The sequence below is a fragment of the Oryza glaberrima genome, chromosome 4 (genome assembly GCF_000147395.1).
Source record: "Oryza glaberrima chromosome 4, OglaRS2, whole genome shotgun sequence".
NCBI classification, from domain to species: Eukaryota; Viridiplantae; Streptophyta; class Magnoliopsida; order Poales; family Poaceae; genus Oryza; species Oryza glaberrima.
In genome coordinates this window covers 30917664-30940207 of record NC_068329.1, presented here as the reverse complement: position 1 = coordinate 30940207, position 22544 = coordinate 30917664, and the positions used below count along the sequence as shown (strand labels likewise).

Sequence of the window (22544 nt, the reverse complement as noted above, 5' to 3'; positions counted from 1 at the left end):
ATAGCTAGCCTCTAGATCTTTGATTAGAAAATAACTCACCATCCGAATGACATGTGCACTAACACAAGGAGGCTAGGAGAAGCTAGCGAGCAAATGATGCAACACAAGGATGCAAGCAACAAGGGCCAAAAGTTTGACTGCATAGTGCAAGTGAAAGCAACGTACACAATCCTATGTTCCTAATTAAACATCTCGTACTTTGTTAATTTTCATAATCTCTGCAAAGTACCGATCACTGTCAAAACGGCCGGCCTCCTCCATTTGCCGGCCTCCGCCGGCGACGCACGCTCCTCGCAAAGTCAAATGCATGGCCGCGTATAAATATCCATTCCATCGTTACCGTCTCCGGCAGCGGATTGCACCATTGGTTAACCAGTAATTAAGGAGGCGAGATGAGGCAGGCGAGGCCCTACTCGGCGATGTTCGCCGGCGGCGTGTCGGCGCGGACTGGGCCGCACGCGCTGCCGCTGGCTCGCATCAAGAAGATCATGAAGCGGTCGGCGGGGGACAGCAGCGTCGTCGACGGCGGCGGCGGCGGCGGCGGCGGGACGAGGATGATCTCCGGGGAGGCGCCGGTGGTGTTCTCCAAGGCGTGCGAGCTGTTCATCGCCGAGCTGACGCGCCGCGCCTGGGCCGCCACGCTCGAGGGCAAGCGCCGGACTGTGCACAAGGAGGACGTCGCCGCCGCCGTGCAGAACACCGATCTCTTCGACTTCCTCGTCGACGTCGTCACGGCAGACCTCGGCGACGATCATACGGACTATAAGTAAATCGATATGATTTATTACAGATTTACAGTAAGCTAGCTATGTTTGCCGAATATTGCAACACAAATCTGTGTCAAAGTCCACTTGTCCATGGGCCATGTCCACCTGTGTCATTTTCAAACACCGACAGCCGGTACATCGACCTTGTCCATGGCCCTTGAAACAGGAACAAATCCATAGAGGTCGCCGTCCGGAATCACACAAGGTCCTTCGAGCTTCGACGATCACCGATGCATTGCATCGAAGACGTACGTAGAAGAAGAACAACACAACGAGTAGGGTATGGAACCGTGCGGGCAGAGCACGAAGAGTTTGAATCGAACAAGAAGACGATGGCCATAAGCCCCGAGGCCCGACGGCCCGGTCCACGGCACGGTTATTTGAAGCACAAGCACAGCACGATTGGTGTCGGACCCGTGCCAGCCCGACCCGACAGTTGGGCCCGTGCCTAGGGCGATGCCTTGGCACGGTGAGCCGGCCCGACACGGCATGGTCAAAGAAAAATAGTCGAGGGATCTAAATTAGACTTAATTCATTCATATAAGATATGGCCTAAAGAGAAGAGGGACAAAATAGACTTATTCTAACCATATGAGACACAGCCCAAAGAGATGAGAACGGAAAAATAGACTTATTCTATGAAGAAGTACGATGGGCTGTTGTGCTTTTGGGCCGCGGGCCGAGTCCTATTGTGCCATGCCTGAAGGGAGACAAAATAGACTTATTTAACCATAAGGCACAACCCAAAGAGATGAGGATGGAAAAATAGACTTATTTTATAAAGAAGCACGATGGGCGGTTGTGCCTTTGGGCCGCGGGCCGAGTCCTATTATGCCATGACTGGGCCGTGGGTGCAGCCCGTGGGTAGGCCCAACCTGGCCCGACGCGTAGGTTGAGCCGTGCCGACCCGACTAACCTTGGCTCAGGCCCAGTTGTGCCTGGGCCGTGTCGGACTGGGTGGCCCATCTGGGCATCTATATCGAGGGCCATGGTAACGAGGGCTTGTTCATTTTAATGCCGATTTCGGTAAATTTTGGCATTGCTAAATTTTAATAGTGTTTGGATGTATTTAGTTCAATGCATCTCTAAAATTTGATATCGTTTTTATAAGAGAAAAAAAATTCCAGAATTACTAAAATTGGTAGAATGATATTGGTAAGATAATGCTTAGTTTGTTACCCTATTAAATTTTGGCTGAGTTGAAAGTGGTGATGAAGTGAACAGGTTTGAGGACAAGTTGGAAACCGTCTGGCCATTAGGGCATGTACAACGGTTTTTATTAGTGGTCTTTCTCTATTGCTATGCAAGTAAATTTGATGACATGGAAGAAAGAGAAATATGTTTGTTATGCATGACAATGGCTCAGAGTCGACTCCTAACATTTATTAGAGTAATTTTTGTTGCATGGTGGCGAAAGAAAGGAAAGAAGAGTAAGAAAAAATATTTTGATACATTAGTGATTAGAGACCATATTGTCTCCAACTGTTGTAGGATGCTAGTCTCTAGATAACGTAGAGCTCATACCTGACTCTACCTTTGTACATAGCCTTAATCTCACCCGTGAGTTCCGCAACCTTGCCACGCGCACAAGACTCCTACGAGGAGTTCCTCCTTATCACGTGGTCGTCTCCATGTATGGTTATCTGCAACGCTGACACCATCCACCCATCCCTTAGCGAGAAAAAGAGAGAGAGAAGAGGATAGAGAAAGGGACAATGGCGCGGACTGGAAAATACTATGTATACTCATAGACAACAAAAACAATAATTAACTCAAAATTCTATGTATACTGGAGAAATATAAAAAGGACAATTTTCTGCGTGTATATAACTTGGGGGTAATTTTGATTCATATCCCTCAACCACAGACCGGGTATACGAAATCTATTAATTGCCAATACCGGTTCATTTTGCACCCCAAGCAGTTTCCAAAGTTGTCTTAGGTTGCTTAGTGGGGTCCATATGTCGGTGACATGGGAAAGAAAGAGGAGGGGGGGGGGGGGGCATGTAGGACCCAGTGGCTGTTTCGCGCTGCAGCCCACGTTCGAAGAGTGCCTGATATGTGTAGGTCGTTGAGTGTGGAGACAACGAGCAGGTCGTGGAAGTGATCAAGGCGTACGTGTACGTGTGAGGATGGTGAGCAGAGGCAGCAGCAACTTGAGGAAGACGAAGAAGTTTGTGAAGGCGGCGTGTCCGGTGTCCGGTGTCGCCGTCTCATAGGTGATCTACACGGCCATGCACGTGCGTCCGACTGTCCAAGCTAAGCTTTGTAGTACGTACGTGCCATGTCTAACTGGTGTTCGATCGTTGTAGGCGGCTCGGGATCACGACGGAGCTGGTGGCGCGAGCGAAGACGTGGTGCGCGGCGTACGCGACGTACGATGGCGTCCAACACGGCGCGTTCGCTGTTCCAGGGGCGGGCCGGATCAAGTCCTGGTGCACCCCGTGCATCGGCATTGGGCGCGCGTCTCTCGCGCGCTGCGCGTTACAGCTACCGCCGCAGCGGCCTACGCGGCGCTATTTCCCGCGGCACGCTGTCCCCGCCGACCTCACGGCGCTCCTCGCACACGAGCTCACCCGTGGCATGCATGAACCTCGCCGTTGAATGTAGCCCCGGCGCCGTCGTTCGCCATGCTCAGCGTGTACGACGCGACGTACGCCACGCGCTCCCTTAGCTTCCGCTTCGGCGCGCGGCGCGCGCGCTGCCGCTCCTCCGGGCGTCCCTCGCCGCAGCGCGCGTGCCCGACCGCCACGCACCGTACGTGGCACCCTCTCCGTCCCCGACGTCTTCCGCGCTAGCTCCCGTGCAGACGTGCAGTGGCAGATCAAAAAAAAAAAAAACAGAGATGTCTAAACAAACTAGATAAAACTACAATCCTCTCTCTCATCCATCTATGGTAAAAAAAATTAGCAGGGGCTTCATGGACTCTTGTGGTCTTCACACTAGTAGTGGGGCCAGGGCTCGACACCCCACCGCTCCACTGGATATGCACTTGCTCCTAGGCACCCTCGAGTAGCGTCGTCGCTGCAACCTGGGGCGAGGCACTGCCCTCAAGTAGAGATGGCAATGGGTGCATATACATCGGGTTCCCCTGCCTCATACCCACACCCATGATGTCAAAATATTCCCACTTAAATACCCACACCCGTCGCGGGAACAAAATCGTCCCCATACCCACACCCATACAGGTAACGGGTACCCATATCCATATAATTGACTTGTAGCATTTATAGTTCTGTACTCTAATTAGCCATATTAGAGTTGTAAACCATTAATATTTTCCCTAGCAACAATGCTATTAATATTAGTGTTCAAAGGCGAGTAAAAAAATTATACAACCACATTACATAATTAAGAAATCAAATAATAATTTCATATAACTAGTCTATAACAATACTTAAGATGTGAAAGGAGTTTTATGCTATGATTTAGTAGTCGTTGAGACTTATATTGCTAATAGTTTTAGGCTTAATCAATGAGTTTTTTTTACCCATGGGTTGGTGGGTACGGGTGGGTAAAGAACAGACCCATACCCACGTACCCAATAAGTAAGAGTTTTCGTCCGTTAGTAGACCCATGGGTATAAGAGTTAGAATACAATTAGCTTCTAGTAGAGTAAAAACCTGTCGGGTCTTGGGTTATGGGTCCCCATTGCCATCTCTACCCTCAAGTCTGCCCGCTTCTCTCCATGTCATGGCGCCGCCATGTAGACCGACCAGCCGAGGCTGTTGAGGAGGTCGCCTGCATGTTGCCCAACCTTACCTACCGAATTGCACCCACCTCTTACTAGGACACTCCTCTCATTTCATCTAGCTCTCTACCGTTGTAATGTACGAATATTTTTTCTAGTTTATACTAAGTTATAAAAATGAGGGATATATTGTTACCGAGGGACGCAATCTAAAACTCGAGCCTTATAGAAGGGACCAAAAGTAAACCTTTTTCATGTTCAAAAGTCCAGGCGCCCAAGCGGCCTGCCTCGTAGAGGGTTTTGGGCCGAGAAGCTAATGTTCGGGTCGAGCGGAATATTTGATAAGGAGCCGGGGATTTGTCCCCTCGGGGAGGGGAATGCGGGTCTGGCCTAATCCACGCTCTCCATCCTCCTAACCGACGGCCACGATGGCCTCCGCCACTGGAACATTCCAGACTCCGGATTAGATTTTGTAAGCCTCAAGAAGCTCACGTACAGTGTAATGTAGCGTACTGTACTTCGTATGCAGGGCAGCGTATACGTACGTACGTGCCTTTATAAGGGGGCTCTTCCCCAAGGTAGATCTCTCGTCTCTCCTCTTGCATCTTCTTCCACACCGTCTCTGTCTCCTGCGCCGCGCCGCTCACCACCGCTCCACCGCCATGGCCTCCCATAGCAAGCGTGACAGGAACTGAGAATGCAGAGTTTTGAAAAGAAATTGTTCAGTTGAAGTTAAGTTCTGAGAAGAAGAGGAGATAAGGAGATGGACGGCCCATATTACACGATACCGGTTCGCAGGAGAAGTTAATGAAGATCCAAGGGATCACACTGATCGAAGTAGTAGCTGTAGCTGTCCGTTGCCGTACTATGCTACGTCATTTTTTTTTGTTTGCTTGTAATGGCGTAAGTATAAGCTGCTTCTGAATCTAAAGGACGTATCGAACAATTCAAACCCTAATTTTATCTACTCATTCTTGCGGCGCACAGTTCTTTCCTTTTCCTTTTATCTTTTCCAAATATGATCCCAATAGGTAGCTACATGGCTAAATTTCTCTGAATTTCAGCTGAATCAGGGCTCAAATCGGCCGGGTCCTGACAATCTGGTATCAGAGCAAGGCGATTCTTGGCCAGCTTCTGGATCTGGGTGGTGCTAAGCCGGTGAGGGTTGGAGGGACAAGTACCCTCTGTAAAATTCCGCAGCCAGGCTAAGGAGCTCAATCCGAAAGCAAAGTTGTGAGAAGAGCAATGAAGGTTGGGGAGGGCTTCGGTTTCTCTCTATAAAATCCCCCACTTGTTGCTGCTCAAAGATGGCGAGGGGAAGAAATTTGGAACCTGTGTTGGAGATGTAGGGGAGTTGAGGCAAGCTGTGGCAGAACTCCAGGAGAAGTTTGAGGAGGAGAACAAGGCGATCCATGAGCAGATTCAGAATCAAGCTGTGCAGGCTCAAGTTCATCGAGATGAGATAATGCAATCCATGAAGATGATTCAGGAGATGTTGAGTTCTACGGCCAGTTGCTCACGGAAGGAAGCTAAGGTGAAGCCGAGGTGGTAAAGACGCTGGGGGCTGCTCAGTCCTCAACACAAAATCCTCAAAGAAGTGACGGTATGACGATGTTTCCATCCACTCCAGGGAGGGTGGACTTAAGGGGAGTCACTTGTCCCATGACTCAACCCGATTTGTTTACTACTGCTCACACTACTAGTATTGGTAGCCACATACCCCAAGTTCCCACTTTTACTGCCCCTGAGATCAATACATCAGTGTTCTTCCCAACTCATACCACTCCGCCTCATACTAGTTTTGGAACTCAGTACTACCATCCAAATGCTCACATGATGAATTATCACAATTCCCCATACTTTTTCCCACTTTATGCTCCTTTCCAACCACCTTGGGTCTACACACAACCAGGGCCTTACACTCAGGTAGATAATCCACCACATGGGCAACATGATAATGTGACACATGAGCAACAAAGGCACAGAGGCAGGAATAAATATGCAGAGGAGGTGAAGAAGGGACCCAAGAAGTTTAATTTTCCTGAGTTCAATGGGGAACATCCTGAAGCTTGGATTAGAAAGGCAAACAAATATTTTGCACTTACTAAGACCCCTGAAGAAGAGAAGGTGCTAGTAGCTGAGGTATACATCACTGGTAAGGCTGATCAGTGGAGTGATAGCTATGACATTCCTACTGAAACCCTATCTTGGCCAGAATTCTGCACTATAGTTTGTAAGAGGTTTGCTGCTAAGTCTAAGGTGGAGATAATTGACATCTTCAGAAACCTAAAGCAATATGGATCTGTGGAGTCCTATATTGACAAGTTTGAAGAGATTGTGCCATTGGTCAAGAGAAATAATTCCAGCTTGAATGAGGAGTGTTTCCTGGATTATTTCATCTCTGGGTTAAAAGATCATATTAAGAGGCCACTCAAATCCATGGGAATTCATTCGTTAGTGCAAGCTTATGAGCATGCTAGGAATTATGACAGTGGACCTCAGTTCAGTAAAGGCAGCAGTGGACTGCAAAAACCTGAGAAGAAGGGTGAATGGGTTGGAAGTAAAACGGGAAAGGATGATAAAAATGAGACTGGTGGAAAAATTAAGTGGAATGGCAAATGCTTTAGATGCCAAGAACCTTGGGTTCCTGGGCATGGGAGTGTGTAAGGCCAACAAGCAGGTGTATCTGGTGACTATGGAGGAGGAAGAAACTGAAAATGAAGGATGATATGGTGAAGTTGTTGACACTGAAGCTGAATTCGATACACCACCTGACAGCCCAAGAAACAAAATCAAAAAAGGAGAAGAAAAGGAGTAAGCTATGCATCCTATCGGTGAAGGAGATATGGGAGCCACAACCTTGACCTTAAAGGTCAGAATTGGCAAGGTGACAGCCACAGCCTTGGTGGATAGTGGCAGCACTACTACATTCATTACACCATCCTTGGTGAGAAGGGCTAATCTGGAGATAGAAAACTATGAACCAATTCCAGTGAGAGTAGCTAATGGGGAAATTTTGTATACAAGGGCACATTGTCCTCAACATGCATACCATATCCAAGAGGAAGAATTTGCATCTACATTCAGGGTGTTGGAAATCAGAGGATATGACATCATCTTTGGATGTGATTGGATTCACCAGTTCAGCCATGTATCTCTTAATCTTAAAACTAAAGAGTTGACTATGAGTAAGGATGGACACACCTTGGTGCTCTCAGATGTGTCAGTTCCTGCAAGGAATTTCTTGATTAGCATGCACAAGCTGGAGAAATGGGTAGATCAAGGAATGGCTGGAGCAGTATTGCACTTAAAACCAGTCCAAGAGGATGAAGGGAGAAAAGGGGAAACTCCTGAAGAGGTTAATGAGGTGCTTAAGGAGTATGGTGATGTATTTAAGGAGCCAAAACAATAACCTCCTGCTAGGGACTGTGATCACACAATACCATTGATCCCTGGAGCTAAACCAGTGAATGTGAGACCTTACCGTCTATCTCATCATCAGAAAAATGCAATGGAGGAATTGATGAAGCAGTTGATTACTTCCAATACTATCCAACCCAGTATGAGTCCTTACTCCTCACCAGCCATTTTAGTGAAGAAGAACGTTGGGTCCTGGAGGATGTGCATTGATTACAGACAATTGAACTCTAACACTATAAAAAATAAGTACCCAATTCTAGTAATTGAGGACTTACTTGATGAGCTCCAGGGGGCCAAGTATTTCTCTAGGATTGATTTGAGGTCGGGGTATCACCAAATCAGGATGAAGGTAAATGACATAACCAAAACTGCATTCAGGGCCTGTTCATTTTGATGACATTTTCAACCTTACCAAGTTTTGGTAAAGTTGCCAAAAAAATGGCTACATTAGTTTGCTGCCAAATTTTGATAACTATATAAGAAATCATGCCAAAATTTTGGCCACTATGCCAAAATTTTAGCATTGCCAAAATTTAGTAAGTTTTTTTTTTGGCATCAAAGTGAACAGGTCCTCAGTACACATGTGGGGCACTTTGAATTTGTGGTCATGCCATTCGGGCTTACTAATGCACCAGCTATATTCCAGGCCCTAATGAACAAAATAATGTGAAGTACCAGGTAAAAAAAATAATGTTAAGTAGCTCAAAAGAATAGGAGGCTAACCCTATGATGTAGTATTATATATTCCCATGGAAGTGAAGTTAAAACACGCCTAACAAAGATGTGTGTTGATTACTTGATTGCTTTCATGAAACACGACCTAGCATAATAAATTTCTAATTGAGGCTGGTAATTCAACTTAAACAAAGTTGCCCTTGACATAGAAAGATATAAATAAACATGAAGTATTCCATACCAAGAAAAAAAATTTACAGGACCATTATCATATAAACTAAAATCATTGAAAACATGATAGACAGTAGCAACTTGATCATAGGGGAAGCAAAAGAAACAATGGTGCGTGCTGAGTTTGACGTCCCAGAGCTGTTATATTTAACTAGAATTTCTTCTCTCTTTTTTAACTCTTCTCGTGTTTTTGCTAATGCTTCTTGGAGTGGCATGTTGTACATATGGCTGTGGACTGTAATGTCACAAGTTTTCTTATTCGGCACCAGGTAGAAGAATCCACCCTTTAAACGACGATCCTTGTAACGGCTGAGCTTCTCGTTAATGATATCTATCAAGTGATTCATACTGCGTCTATGTTTCTTATAGACCGTCCATGTAAGCATGGCTAATCCCTTAAGCATATTATGGTAAACCACCGCTATTCTTTTTTGCACTAACAAGGATACTTCACGGTCTAATGACGTCGTTTTAGCCATAGTATAACCTTCACTGCAAATCCAGGTACCACGCTCATCTCGGAGACATAACCGAAAATTCTTTTTCCCAACCTTGAAACCAGTCTTCCTTCGTCCTTTCCTAAAAGATTAAAAAAAATCTCTAAGAAAAGGAAAGAGACTCTAGTTGCATCCATCACTCCATTTAAAAAGACATTTGCATCTGCATATACAAGAAAATGACAACCACTCCAGATTTAATTTTTCAAAACTTTAACCAGCAAATAGTTCTCAAAAGATTTTGTTTATAAAAGTAAAAATTACATGGGTATAATTTTCGTTACAAGTACTTTTACAATACAACAATGTGCTATAAGTTATCGATATATTCTAATAAAAAATAGTAATCCAAGGTACATGTAATTATTTTGTACATATTATGCAATCTCAATTATTTTGTACATATTATACAACTTAATTTTCCGCAGCAATGTGGCGGGGTATTCATTTTGTTTGCTTTCAAGTACATCAAATTTTGTTTTGTGGAGTGACAATTGCAATCATATTCTGCATATATAGTAATCTATCCGTTTTATATTATAAGGCGGTTGACTTTTTTTTCCCTAATCAAACTTTGTTAAGTTTGACCAAGTTTATAAAAAAACAGTAACATCTAAAATATCAAATTAGTTCCATTTAATCTAACATTGAATATATTTTAACAATATGTTTGTTTTGGGTTGAAAATCCTATAATATTTTTTCTATAATCTTGATCAAACTTAGAGATATTTGACTGGTTAAAAAAAATCAAATGGCTTATGATATAAAACAGAAGGAATATTTTTTAAGTCCAAAAGAAAAATTCTACTATACTATTGTTATTTATTATTAGTATCTTTCAAACCTAAAAAAAGTGTGCAACACGAGGAACTGGCCATTACGTACCTTGAACATATATATGCCTTGAATTAATACACGTTATATGATTTGTGCCGGCCCCCATCGGTGCACTTATTCAAGGAACAAGAGAAACGACATATTTGTAAAAAAAAAATTGTGAATAAAATTTTTATATACATGTTCTTAGCGATCTAAAATTATTAAAGGCTAAAAAATAAACTTCGATAAAAAAACCCCCTAAATTTAACTTTAAATTTAAAAGTTGTTAATTCAATTTTTGACTGATAAGAATAAGCGAAAAGATGATACCATATGTGTTTTTCTGAAAAAAAAAAGAGATGAGCATATAATTATATTATAGTATATACATACCTGAAGCTGCGGCAGGTACAATCATTGTCCATTGGCTAGCAGAGTCGCGGGTGCTGCAAAATTGTCGTCTCTGTTAATCGCGCGGATGCCAATGATTTTCATGGATCAACCGAGCACATAAGCCACATATGTTATATATACACGTAGTATTATACCTTGATCACGTCGAAGTGGGTATGGTTGGAGTAGGCAGTGCTGTATTTGGATACAGTATAGGTGTATCCGTGTATGTGTGGAAAAAAACGAAAAAAAAAAACGAAGTACTCGAGAGCGTGCCGGTGAGGCAATGGACTTTGTATTTATACCTCAGCGACACCTTTACCTTCGAGATGGACCCGATCGGACGGCTACGATCAGCCGCACCCCGCGTCCCACCACCCAAATACCCAACACACAGGCTACGCTATAAACGCAGGCAAAAGCGACCGAACCAAAACCCAAACGCGAGCCGAGCCTGGTCGAGACGCTTCTCAACGCCACGCCCCCTCACCTAACCAGGCCGACGACCCAAGGGCCCAAGCACCAGCCACCCTCTCTCTCTCTCTCTCTCTCTCTCTCCTCTCCGCCGCCGCCACCCCGCCGCCTCCCTCCTCCGGCGACCGCCGCGGGCAGAGCGCGACAAGAGGGAGGGAGGAGAGCTCGCCCGAGGTGGGGGCAGGGAGCGCGAGGAGAGGGTGAGGGGAAGATGGTGAGCTCTTCGTCGCCGGTGGTGAACGTGTACCCGCTCGCCAACTACACGTTCGGCACCAAGGAGCCCAAGATGGAGAAGGACACCTCCGTCGCCGACCGCCTCGCCCGCATGAAGGTCAAGTAAGTGTCCCCGCCCCCAAACCCCTCCCTGATCTGACGCTAGGTTTCTTCTTCTCCCCGGAACCCTAAACCCTAGAGCTCAGATCATGCCCGCTTTTTTTCCCCCTTCGGTTTGAACAGGTCCAAGGTCTGCTTAAATTAGATAGTACTGAAATAGGAGTGTATTAGGCATTTTTTTTGTGAACTATGCTTGCTTAAGCCGTTACATTTTAACTGGGATTTAAGACTAAACACTTGTGTTCTGACTGTTTATGTCACCCTAGTGTTCAGATGATCATCGTGGGCACTTATTTTGATCCGTATGTTGATATGGGAAATTGTTTTAGTTACATGGCTTATATTGGTGGGTGATTCGTTGGGTGTTGACTTGAATTATAGCTAAAATGCCACGACCATCTATTTATTTGCTCATGTATTTTCCTCTCACGCTTTTGATCTAGCTGCCAAGCACTATGTCATGAATAGTTTTACAAGATAATTTACGTTTGTCAGAAGAATACCCGGAATGTCAAGCCAAAATAGTATGACACTGGAATTTTTTTTCTGTTTCTTCAGTTGATTGCGATGCATTGTTGTGTTAATTACATATATCTACTTTGTTTCCGATGTATCTTATGAACAGCTAGGCTCCTTCCTCAGTATATTCCTTTCTAAGATTATCTGTCCAATAATGCAAGTTAATTACAAGTTGCTTCTGTAATGACAGCTACATGAAAGAAGGAATGCGGACCAGTGTTGAAGCAATCCTATTGGTGTGTTTATACTTTCTTCACATTATTTATGTACACAATTTTGTGTTTGAAATATCCAACAGTTGTCAAATTTTGTGTAGTTATTACTACTAGTCCATATAAACTGCAGTGTGTCAAACAAACTGAAATCTTTGCTTGCATTGTCCTAAATAGGTGCAAGAACACAACCATCCCCACATACTGCTGTTGCAAATTGGTAATACATTTTGCAAGCTTCCTGGTGGACGTTTGAAGCCTGGAGAAAATGGTGTGTTATGTATAGCTCTTTTTTAAACCCTGTCAGTTTCTTCATAAATTGTAATCTAATGTATTTAGCTGTTGGTTCTGCTACTGGAATTTGCAGAAATTGAGGGTCTGAAAAGAAAGTTATGCAGTAAGCTTGCAGTGAACTCGCCTTCCTTTCCACCTAACTGGCAGGTAATGAGCTCAAGAGAAATTTAGATGCAACTCCTTTGAATTTAAGTTATATCTGGTGACATTTTGCATGCGATTCATAGTTAATCCGGTATTAGTGAAGGTTATCCACATGGCGTCCTAAATTTCACAGCTATTTCTGATTTGTATCGGTTGCCTTAATATTGATCTAGAAGAAAGAGAAAACTCAACTGTTGTTTCGGCAATCCTTTACCTATTGATTTGCAATATCTGTATTATTTGTTACTCATTTCTTATTTCAGGCACACATATTAGAATGTTACTGAGTTTATGTGTGTCATATTGTGGCATAGGTGATTATGTGCACAAAGTTGTAATCTGAAGCTTCAATGGTCAGCTCATGGTCTTGTATACCTCGTAGTCACGGGGCTAGTTTTCTTTATGTATGCCCTTTGTTTTTATGTGCCATTCAAGTACATGTGTAGGTTATGGTATGGTTTGCTGGACCTGGAATTTTTTGGAGAATTGTTGCTGATGAGTTTTCACTAGATATAAAACGTGCAGATTCAGAATGAACTTTTAACTTATTCATGCTTGCCACTCTTTATAGTTATTTCCTTATCGTGTTTTGTATTCAATCATGTTGATAATGGTTTTATTGAATGCCTTTAAAGATGGATCTTGTGTAGTTTAAATTATATCCAATCTGATAAAGGTGTAAACATTTTTTCCAGGTTGGAGAGTGTGTTGCTGTATGGTGGAGGCCAAACTTTGAGACTGTGATGTATCCTTACTGCCCTCCACATATAACCAAGCCCAAGGTACATTCTTGCTTCAAAAGGCTTTTTTTCTTAGGGCCTGTTTGGCAGGGCTCCAACTCCTAAAATAACTCCAGCAGTGGAGCTGTGGAGTGGCCCGAACCTAGCTCCACCCATCTAGTACATTTTTTCGGATTACTCCAGCCCGCTCCACTCCCTTTTTAGGTGGAGCTGAAACCGTTTGGTTGGGCCCCAGCTCCATGAGAGGTGGAGCTGGAGCGCTGCCAATCAGGCCCTTATAACTTAGTGAAATCAGAAAATCTAAATGTGCATTGTGGTGAACAGGAGTGCAAGAAGCTTTTCATTGTTCACCTATCTGAAAGAGAGTATTTTGCTGTTCCGAGGAACCTGAAGCTGCTTGCTGTTCCACTGTTTGAACTCTATGACAACGTTCAGGTAATCTAACTCATCCTATAGTACAATTAGCCTTCTTGAAGTTTCAGAATATTTTTCCCATCTGTGAGGCGTTATGAACTATGTACCAGTGGTTATAGTTTCTTTCTGTTTCATTAGGAAGCATTTCCATATTATCAATTTGATTTTGCTTCATTCTTTCCTTTTTCTATTTCCACTTAAAATCATACTTACACAGAAGGGAAGGATCCCTATATTAAGTTGGTTTCTAAAAGAAAGGATCCATCTCTTGTATTTAGATTACTTCCCTGATCTTCGTCCTGTTTGGTATCATTGACAGGGCCTTAGTTGTCACATAATCACTTATCTTTAACGAGGCAACATGATTAGGACATCTTACAAACAGAATTTCCAAGTTTGATAAAAATAGATTGGTGTTACACAAAATCTAGGTTCAATCATAATGTGCAACATTAGCTTTTGTAAGAACAATTTTGTATGTATAGCCTTTCCTTTGTAGGCCATCACTTCTGCACAGAGTTTGCTTATTCTTCTGATGCAGTTTTTTTTGTGTCTTATGTTGTGCTTATTCTTCAATTACTTTGCTACTGTTGCTGAAATTTCTTTGTGTGGATGCAGCGATATGGGCCAGTCATTTCCACCATTCCGCAGCAGCTGTCTAGGTTCCAGTTCAACATGGTTAGCTCGTGAAGGTGATGAGAGATGGAGATTAGTGTGCACTAGGCTCTATTTGATGGGATCTTCAATGGGCTGAACTACCTAATCGACTTGGCATGACTAATTTGTTCTATCACAGAGAATTTCCATGAATTAGCTTGGGAAAAATATTCTGGATCCATCGTTGGACTGTTAGCTGGACATGCATTTCGACTGTATTTTGTTGGATTGTTTTGTATCACATCGCAAAGCTGGTGCCTGGTGTATTTTTAGATGATCTTTTGTTGGCTCTGCACGCTAATTGTTGGTGTACATGGCTCTGTATGCTTACTGCCTTGATGTTGTATGCTGTAGCTGTAACTCTTCAGGCTGCCTAGCTTTTTTTTCTAGCCAGGAACTCCCCCCTCTTAACTGTAAAAATGCTTTGGATTTAAGACAACATAGAGAGGATTAAGCTTTTTACAGTGTTCCATCACATGCAAATTATCGTGCGTCTGTATGTGGCATGCTTGTCAGTTGTCACTAAAAACTTTGCGGCTGAATGCAAATGCTTCACCTAGCAGCATCACTAAACGCGGACTAATAGCGCTACTATTGTGTAGTTCATCTTGCGGAAACAACACAGTACGTGGTGCTCATAATAGGCGGCAATTCAGGAGTTTCCAATCTTGGGGTAACAACAACACATTGCGTAGTGCTAATAATAAGCGGCAATTTTGGGTTGAAAGATCGACTCTGGTATTCTTTTAAAAAAAAGAGGAGAAGTAGAAACAAGTCAAAATGATATGGGTCGCCCCTTCTTCTTGTGCTAAAGAGTCTCAGTGAGATGGCGCATTGTGTAGTGCTCATAAAAAGTGGCAATTTTGGGTTGAAAGACAAGAGTCTCAGCGAGATGGCGGATTTCGTGAAATTCGATCACTCTTTGAACAAAATCCGATACAAGCCAAGTGGTTCGGACTTGGCTTCGGTACAATTCCGAAATTTGGATGACGAAATTCGAACAAATTTTGTTCCGATCAAAGCCAAGTGGTTTGGTAGAGCTCCGAAATTTGGATGACGAAATTTGAATAAACTTCCTTTTTGAATCGGAAAACTCGAACAATCTTGTGAACAGTGGGCCAGTGGCTCACCGCCCACTTCACCGGTTTCCGGCGTCCGGCGCGGCGCTTGCAGAAGAACCCCTCGAAAACCCCTACCCCCCCCCATAGCTGCCCACGTCCCCCCGTTTCCCGCGCCCACCTCCACCGCCATCGCCATGGGCAAGCCGAAGCAGCAAGTGCTCTCCCGCTTCTTCTCCCCCAAGCCGCGGCCCTCCGCCCCCGCCACCGCCGACGATCCGCCGCCTCCGCCTAGACCTCCCGCCGAGCCGCCCGTCGCCGCCGTCGTCTCCTTCTCGCCCGCCAAGCGCGCGCGCGCCCTCTCCGTCTCCCCCAAAACCACCGCCAAAAGGGCCAAGCCCTCCCCTCCCCCTTCCGACTACGTTCGCCGCAGGCTGCTCGAACCGCCCCGGCCGCCCCTGCCCGCCGCTTTGAACCCTAGCGGCAAAGGCTACACCCCGCTGGAGCAGCAGGTGGTCGACCTCAAGGCGCGCCACCCCGACGTCCTCCTCATGGTCGAGGTCGGTTACCGCTTCCGCTTCTTCGGCGAGGACGCCGCCGTCGCCGCCTCCGTGCTCGGCATCATCGCCCACCCCGACCACAGCTTCCTCACCGCCAGCATCCCTACCTTCCGCTTGGGCTTCCACGTCCGCCGCCTCGTCGCCGCGGGGCACAAGGTTGGCGTCGTCCGCCAGACCGAGACGGCGGCGATCAAGGCGGCGCACGGCGGGGGCGCGGCCGGCACGCCCTTCGCGCGCGGGCTCTCGGCGGTGTACACGCGCGCCACGATCGAGGCCGCGGCCGGGGAGCTGGAGGGCGGCGGCGCGCCCGACGAGGGGAGCAGGTACCTCGTGTGCGTGGTGGACAAGGAGGTGGACGCCATGGGGACGGAGGGGTTCGAGGTGAAGATCGGGGTGGTGGCCATCGAGGTTTCGACCGGTGAGGTTGTGCACGGCGAGTTCATGGACGGAGTCTCGAGGAATGGGCTTGAGGCCGTGCTGCTTGGCTTGGCGCCCGTTGAGGTCATCCTCGGGACTCCAATATCCTTTGCCACGGAAAAGGTATACCTGTGCGGTTTGTGATGTGCGAATTGTAGGCTACCTGATTTGTTATAATCTGCAAGTAATTCCAGGTTGTAACTTACCTGGTCTGTTTTCTCAGCTATTGTAGTTGTTCTAAATGGAAACTTATTTAGGATTGTTGGTGGAAAGACTCACAGTCATCTGGGTAGTTTGGCAGCAATAGTTCGGCATTTTAAAATTTCTCAGCAAAAAAAGAATGATTGCTTGTTGACTCTGCCAAATTAAGTTCTAGCAAATTATTCCTATAGTGAACTTGGGAAGGGTTATTTGCCTTACAGTTTAATGAGTTCCCCCCAGAATTGTTTAAAGTTCTTACAATCTGTGTGAAAGTTCCTTCCTGTTTTGATGTGCTTGAGACCCCTCTGTTTGATTTGTTCTGTTCTACATGTTGTCCAGCTGATGGTGGCATATGCCGGGCCTACCTCTAATGTCCGGGTTGAGCGCACCTCGCGTCTTTGTTTTAGTGAGGGTGGTGCTTTAGCTGAACTGCTCTCTTTGTTTGAGAAGTCCGGGGTTGATGCTCCAACTGTTGAGAATGGCAGACATTTGATGGAGATGAACGAGGAGAACAATAATCCTCGTGGGATTGAGGTACCGTTAAGTTCTTCTGAACTCACTGTCATCGCACCTTATGATTGGGTCTCCATATGTAGTTTAGTAAGTTCCAATTTCTTTTTTTCTTTTTGGTTCAAGCAGGGTATCATGGCTATGCCAGAACTAGTTATCCATGCACTGGCCTTGAGTGTTCGCTATCTCAAGGGTTTTGGTATGGACAGGATAATCTGCTTTGGTTCTTCATTTCAGCCATTTACAGCTAACACTGAAATGTCTCTGTCAGCAAATACTCTTCAACAACTTGAGGTAGACTTTTATACAACACCGCCAAAGTAAATTTTTTGTTTGCATATATATGACCTTCTGTTTATTTACTCTGCACTGTATATATATATATATTATTTAATGATAGGATGCACTTTCTTCCATATAGTTAGGATTCAAGATGAGACTTACAGTTGGCTTTTCTTAGAAACACATGGATCACGTCATCCTTTTGTTTTTATGACCTATGTTCTTAATACACTTTTCCACTCCATTCTTCCATATATGAAAGTAACACCTGGAGTGCTTTCAGGTATTGAAGAACCACTCAGATGGTTCATTGGATGGATCGTTGTTCCAAACTATGAACAACACATGTACAGCTTTTGGATCCAGATTGTTTAGACACTGGGTAAGACTCTGTAACCTGGTCATGGAATGAATATTAATCCATGGTGCATCATATCACTATGAAAAGTGATAACTAGACAGCTATTGTTTATCTTGACTATTGTCTTAAAGGTCTTTGGTTGTGACATTTCTTGCAGCTGACTCACCCTTTATGTGATAGAAATCAAATATGTACTCGTCATGACGCGGTCTCTGAGATCTCTGAATCAATTGGATCACAACAATATTCAACTAACAATCTCCAGGATGAAGAGGACATGTCTTGCTCATCTTCTGTGAGAAGTGATCTGAGCACCATTCTTTCATCCGTTTTGAGAATGCTGGCAGGAACTCTTGATATACAAAGAGGAATAACAAGGATTTTCCACTGCAAAGCCACAGCGAAAGAGGTCAAATATTTATTATTCCTTTTCGGTTCTAGACTTCTAGTTAATTTGATAATGACACCTAATTATGCTAGTTTATTTCATTAAACTGACATTATACAGCATGAATATCCTGCTTAGACTAATCCCTTTTTTTTATTATACTCTCTGTTCAGACTGTACATTTTTATTATTTACTGTCCAAATATTCCCATGATTTCAATTCAATATTCATGTAATCAGGGTACTTCAAATGATACTCCCTTCGGGCTGATAATACTTGTCGTTTTAGACAAGGATGAGGTCAAATTTTAGAATCTTTGATTATGAATCATTTTAAAAATATTTTTCTTTCAAATATGGTGACTACATGTATAGATTAGTCTTAAAAAGTACTTTAATAAAATCATATATTTGTTAACATTTTTATACATATTATAATGGAAAATAATGGTCAAAGTTGTTTTTTGGAGACCGTGCCCTTGTCCAAAAGACCAAAACAACAAGTATTATCAACCCGGAGGGAGTAAATGTTATGCTGCTGAAAAATTATGGCTTGGTTCTTATGCCAATAGTTGACTGGTGCATTCTGTTCTTGACGCCTGATTGCCTATAGTTTTGTATTGTAGTTTGTTGGGGTCGTCCAAGCTATCCTGACGGCTGGAAAGCAACTGCAGAAGCTTGTTCTTGAGGATACAGACACCATGTCTTCTCAGCATAGAACTGTGCACTCTCCTTTGTTGAGAAGGCTAATAAATACGGCTTCATCATGTACTGTCCTGGCTAATGCTGCGACACTTGTGTCTTGTCTTAACAAAGATGCTGCTGATCAAGGAGATATGCTAAACTTATTCATTGCATCTGTTGATCAGTTCCCAGAGGTATAACCTTCTCTTTTAGGGCTTGTTTGGTTAATCCCCATGAGGGAGGGAATTGGAGGGGATTAATTCCACACCCCTTCAATTCCCTTGTGGGAGGGATTAACTGAACAAAGCCTTAATGGAATGATCTTGTTACTCCCTAGTTTTTATGATGCATCGTCTTCATATTTGAAAAAAAAATTATAGGTTGCAGAGGGTCATGCAACTGTTGAAATGGCCAAGCAGAAATTGGAGCTGTTAATTACTGAGTATCGAAAGCAGCTTGGTGTGCGCAACTTGGAGTTTAAAACAGTAGCTGGGACAACTCATTTGATTGAAGTTAAGTCGCTTAATTGAATTCAGTTAACTTCTAACTATTGTTAATTGCAGTTCCAAGTAGCAAATGATGTCCATGAGAAAAGTAGCACAGAGCAAAATATTTTACAGTTTTGTTATACGATTAATATTACCATCATCATGTCATATCTTGTGCCTGCAGCTACCGGTGGATAGAAAGGTACCTTCAAGTTGGATGAAAGTAAACAGCACCAAGAAAACAATTAGATACCACACTCCGGAAGTCTCGAAAAACTTGGAGAATTTATTGCTGGCTAAGGAAAAGCTAGCAGTTATCTGCAGGACAACATGGAATAACTTCCTCATGGATTTCGGCAGATACTATGCGCAGTTTCAAGCAACTGTTAAATCTCTTGCCACTCTGGACTGCTTATACTCGCTTGCCACTCTCGCAAAACAAAATGTAATAGACTGTTCTTAACCCTTTTGTGCTCATCTTTTTACATTCACTTTGTTCCAACAGTACATTGCTAAACAACCAATATTCCATCTGCCAGAAATATGTACGACCAAATTTTGTTCGTGAGAATGAAGCAAGTCAGATTCACATCAAAGATGGCCGCCATCCGGTTAGTTTTGGATCACTTCCCACTCCATTCCTAATATGAATGCAACTTCAGTTTTTAACAGGCAAATCACAAACAGTATCATTGCATTCCTTTTATTAGTTGTAATACAGTACTGCCTCACAAGTTTTGCGTCCCTAAGAAAACAAATAGAAGAACCTGAAAATTTGAGATACTCATACTGCAGTTGAGGGGATTAGTTCTATTGGTCAATTTTAATTACTCCTTCCTTTTGGCTGTACATCTACCGTGCTTTGGGCATTTTGGTCTTTTCAAATATTTAGGTACCTAGGTTTTGTAAGGGAAGTCATGTGTACAGATTTGTCACGAAAAGTACTTTCGTAATATTTCAATTTGATCGGGTTTTTGGCCACTGGTGGTCAAAGTTGTTTTTCCAAGGCCATACCGTTGTTCAACACGTTATTATATCTGGCCTGAGTAGAGTAGTTGCATGAAATTGCATGCATGTTTCAACTTCAAGAGCTATAAAGAATAGTAGCCAAGTGTCATGATAACTGCATGCTTTCTTGAAAGCTTAGATTTTACCTACAATTATTTCAGGTGGCCAATATGAAAATAATATTCTACTGTGCCACGGACACTATTTCCAATACTACTGGCAGATCACACACGGTCATGCATACTTCATGTGAAGCATTTAGTTTATGTTGACAATGTTTGTATTTCTATGCTGTTGGTTTTTAGGTTCTGGAGTCCCTACTTGGAGTCAATTTTGTTCCAAATGATACTGAGCTTCATGCAAATGGTGAGTACTGCCAGATTGTTACAGGACCAAACATGGGAGGAAAGAGTTGCTATATTCGTCAAGTTGCTCTAATTACATTGATGGCCCAGGTATAAATATTGTCTCACACTTGTAGTTCACTCATGTTAACATGTTCTGGATGTATAACATAGTTACTGCAAACTTAGTTGTTGGGCTTAGGACCTGAGGAAGTAAGGGTTTACTTTGTTGTTATCTTACCCTGACTCTGAGATTATCCTAACACTTGGTACACTGATTTCCTTAGGTTGGTTCCTTCGTACCAGCTTCATCAGCAACATTGCATGTTGTTGATGGAATTTATACTCGAATGGGCGCGTCCGATAGTATTCAGCATGGAACAAGTACCTTTTATGAGGAGTTGAGTGAAGCTTCCAACATATTGCATAACTGCTCATCTCGGTCACTAGTTATCATCGATGAGCTTGGTCGTGGTACAAGCACACATGATGGTGTTGCTATAGCTTATGCTACATTACACTATCTTCTGAAAGAGAAGAAATGCATGGTAATTTTTGTCACTCATTATCCAAAGATTCTTAATATTCTGAGAGAATTTGAAGGTTCTGTCGGTGCATACCATGTCTCATATCTAGCAACACGGAAACTGTTGGAAGTAGCTGATAGACAGATGGTGATTAACAACACAGAGACAAAGGATCTTGGTGAAATCACTTTCTTATATAAACTTGTTGCTGGAGCTTCAGACAGAAGCTTCGGTCTTAATGTTGCGCTGCTTGCACAGGTTAGTTTTAAGTTGTCATGTCTTTTTGTTTCTATATTTCTAGTTTGGTCCAAATTTGGTTAGTTATTAAGACATGTGCTTAATACCATGACTTGCAAGTGACCACCTTTCTTCCCTTGTACTCTAGACTGATTGTAGAATAACGACATACATTCTTCAGTTTGCTTGTTGCTGTCTATATAGGGAATAGGTTCTAGTTTTGGGTTCATTGTTTTAGTACAAGAAATAAGTCCTCTGTTTTCTTCAATGACGATGCATGTTGTGGTTAATTTTTGAAGTACCCTTCCTCCTTTGCAAGCTGAGCTACAGTTTGAAGTGAAACAGTGCTCATGATCTTCTTGTTTTTGTTACTTGTTTGCTGATATGTGTTCCTGTTTGCAGCTTCCATCTAGCTGTATTGAGCGCGCTTCAGTCATGGCAGCCAAACTTCAACAGGAGTTAAGTGAGCGTGAGAAAAATAAGTTTTGTAGGCTAATGGACGTTCCACGGGAAAGCTCTCCGAAAGAGCTTTGTGCACAGCCTTATCAAGGGCTGGCTGAAGCATGCCACAGGATACTATTTACCGTTACATCTGCTCAAAGTAATGACGAGTTAACGGATACACTATCTTCTTTAAGGGAAGCCAGGGAAATTGCCTTGAAGGCAATAAAAGGCTGGTGATCATGTTCTTCGAAGCAGTGGATACTTCACCACTGGTTTCCTTTTGTTTTTTTGAAGGGATCAGGTATTGATGCTGTTCCATTCTGTTCAGGTATTGCTTCGTTCTAGCTACTAGTTTCTAATGTAGTGCCTTGACTGATCTTTGCATGAAGGTGGCATCTTCTGATAATCTACTAAAAATTTATCGAAGATGATTTTGGGACTAATGTTATTTATCGAAGACGATTTTGGGACTAATGTTAGCCATTGTGCTAATGGCAGCAGTGTAGACTGTAAAATATAGTGGATCTGGAAGGTGGAGGACCTTGAAGTTAAAGCCAACTCTATGGAAGAGCAAGTAACTTATTGTAAATCTGTAGTTACAGCATCAGTTGATGTATCCAGACTTGTCCAAACCATATTAAAGCTTTGCCTCCATTTTGAAGTGTAGATGCAGAAATGAGATGCATCTCTTATATCCTATTCCTCGGTGAAATATCCCTGTGTTTCTAATTTGTGTCTATTTGTGATAATCCT

General features: G+C 43.5%; 3 protein-coding genes across 5 annotated transcripts; all 3 read left to right on the top strand.

Annotated features, from left to right (window-relative positions):
• The first annotated feature begins 392 nt into the window (after nucleotides 1–392).
• LOC127769455 (nuclear transcription factor Y subunit C-2-like) lies at nucleotides 393–770 on the top strand. The gene has a single exon (XM_052295041.1). It carries the CDS (start codon nucleotides 393–395, stop codon nucleotides 768–770), a length of 378 nt encoding a protein of 125 aa, XP_052151001.1.
• A 10163-nt stretch (nucleotides 771–10933) lies between these two features.
• Nucleotides 10934–14754, top strand: LOC127772313 (pre-mRNA cleavage factor Im 25 kDa subunit 2). Its single transcript, XM_052298341.1, has 7 exons — nucleotides 10934–11305; nucleotides 12012–12057; nucleotides 12211–12304; nucleotides 12401–12474; nucleotides 13167–13253; nucleotides 13536–13646; nucleotides 14244–14754. The coding sequence occupies exons 1-7, from the start codon at nucleotides 11181–11183 to the stop codon at nucleotides 14313–14315; spliced, it is 609 nt and encodes a 202-aa protein (XP_052154301.1). The 5' UTR covers nucleotides 10934–11180; the 3' UTR covers nucleotides 14316–14754.
• Nucleotides 14755–15491: 737 nt separating this feature from the next.
• LOC127772321 (DNA mismatch repair protein MSH3) lies at nucleotides 15492–22488 on the top strand. Of its 3 annotated transcripts, none has more exons than XM_052298349.1 (13): nucleotides 15492–16440; nucleotides 16858–17052; nucleotides 17158–17322; nucleotides 17594–17692; nucleotides 17829–18080; nucleotides 18686–18937; nucleotides 19124–19255; nucleotides 19416–19676; nucleotides 19771–19842; nucleotides 20545–20694; nucleotides 20871–21368; nucleotides 21750–22092; nucleotides 22181–22488. In XM_052298349.1, the coding sequence occupies exons 1-12, from the start codon at nucleotides 15538–15540 to the stop codon at nucleotides 22026–22028; spliced, it is 3258 nt and encodes a 1085-aa protein (XP_052154309.1). In that variant the 5' UTR covers nucleotides 15492–15537; the 3' UTR covers nucleotides 22029–22092; nucleotides 22181–22488. The 3 variants fall into 3 exon arrangements, with proteins under 3 accessions (XP_052154309.1, XP_052154310.1, XP_052154311.1); XM_052298350.1 differs by having other exon boundaries at nucleotides 21750–22119; nucleotides 22293–22488; XM_052298351.1 differs by lacking the exon at nucleotides 22181–22488 and having other exon boundaries at nucleotides 20871–21131; nucleotides 21220–21368; nucleotides 21750–21897.
• The last annotated feature ends 56 nt before the right edge of the window (nucleotides 22489–22544 follow it).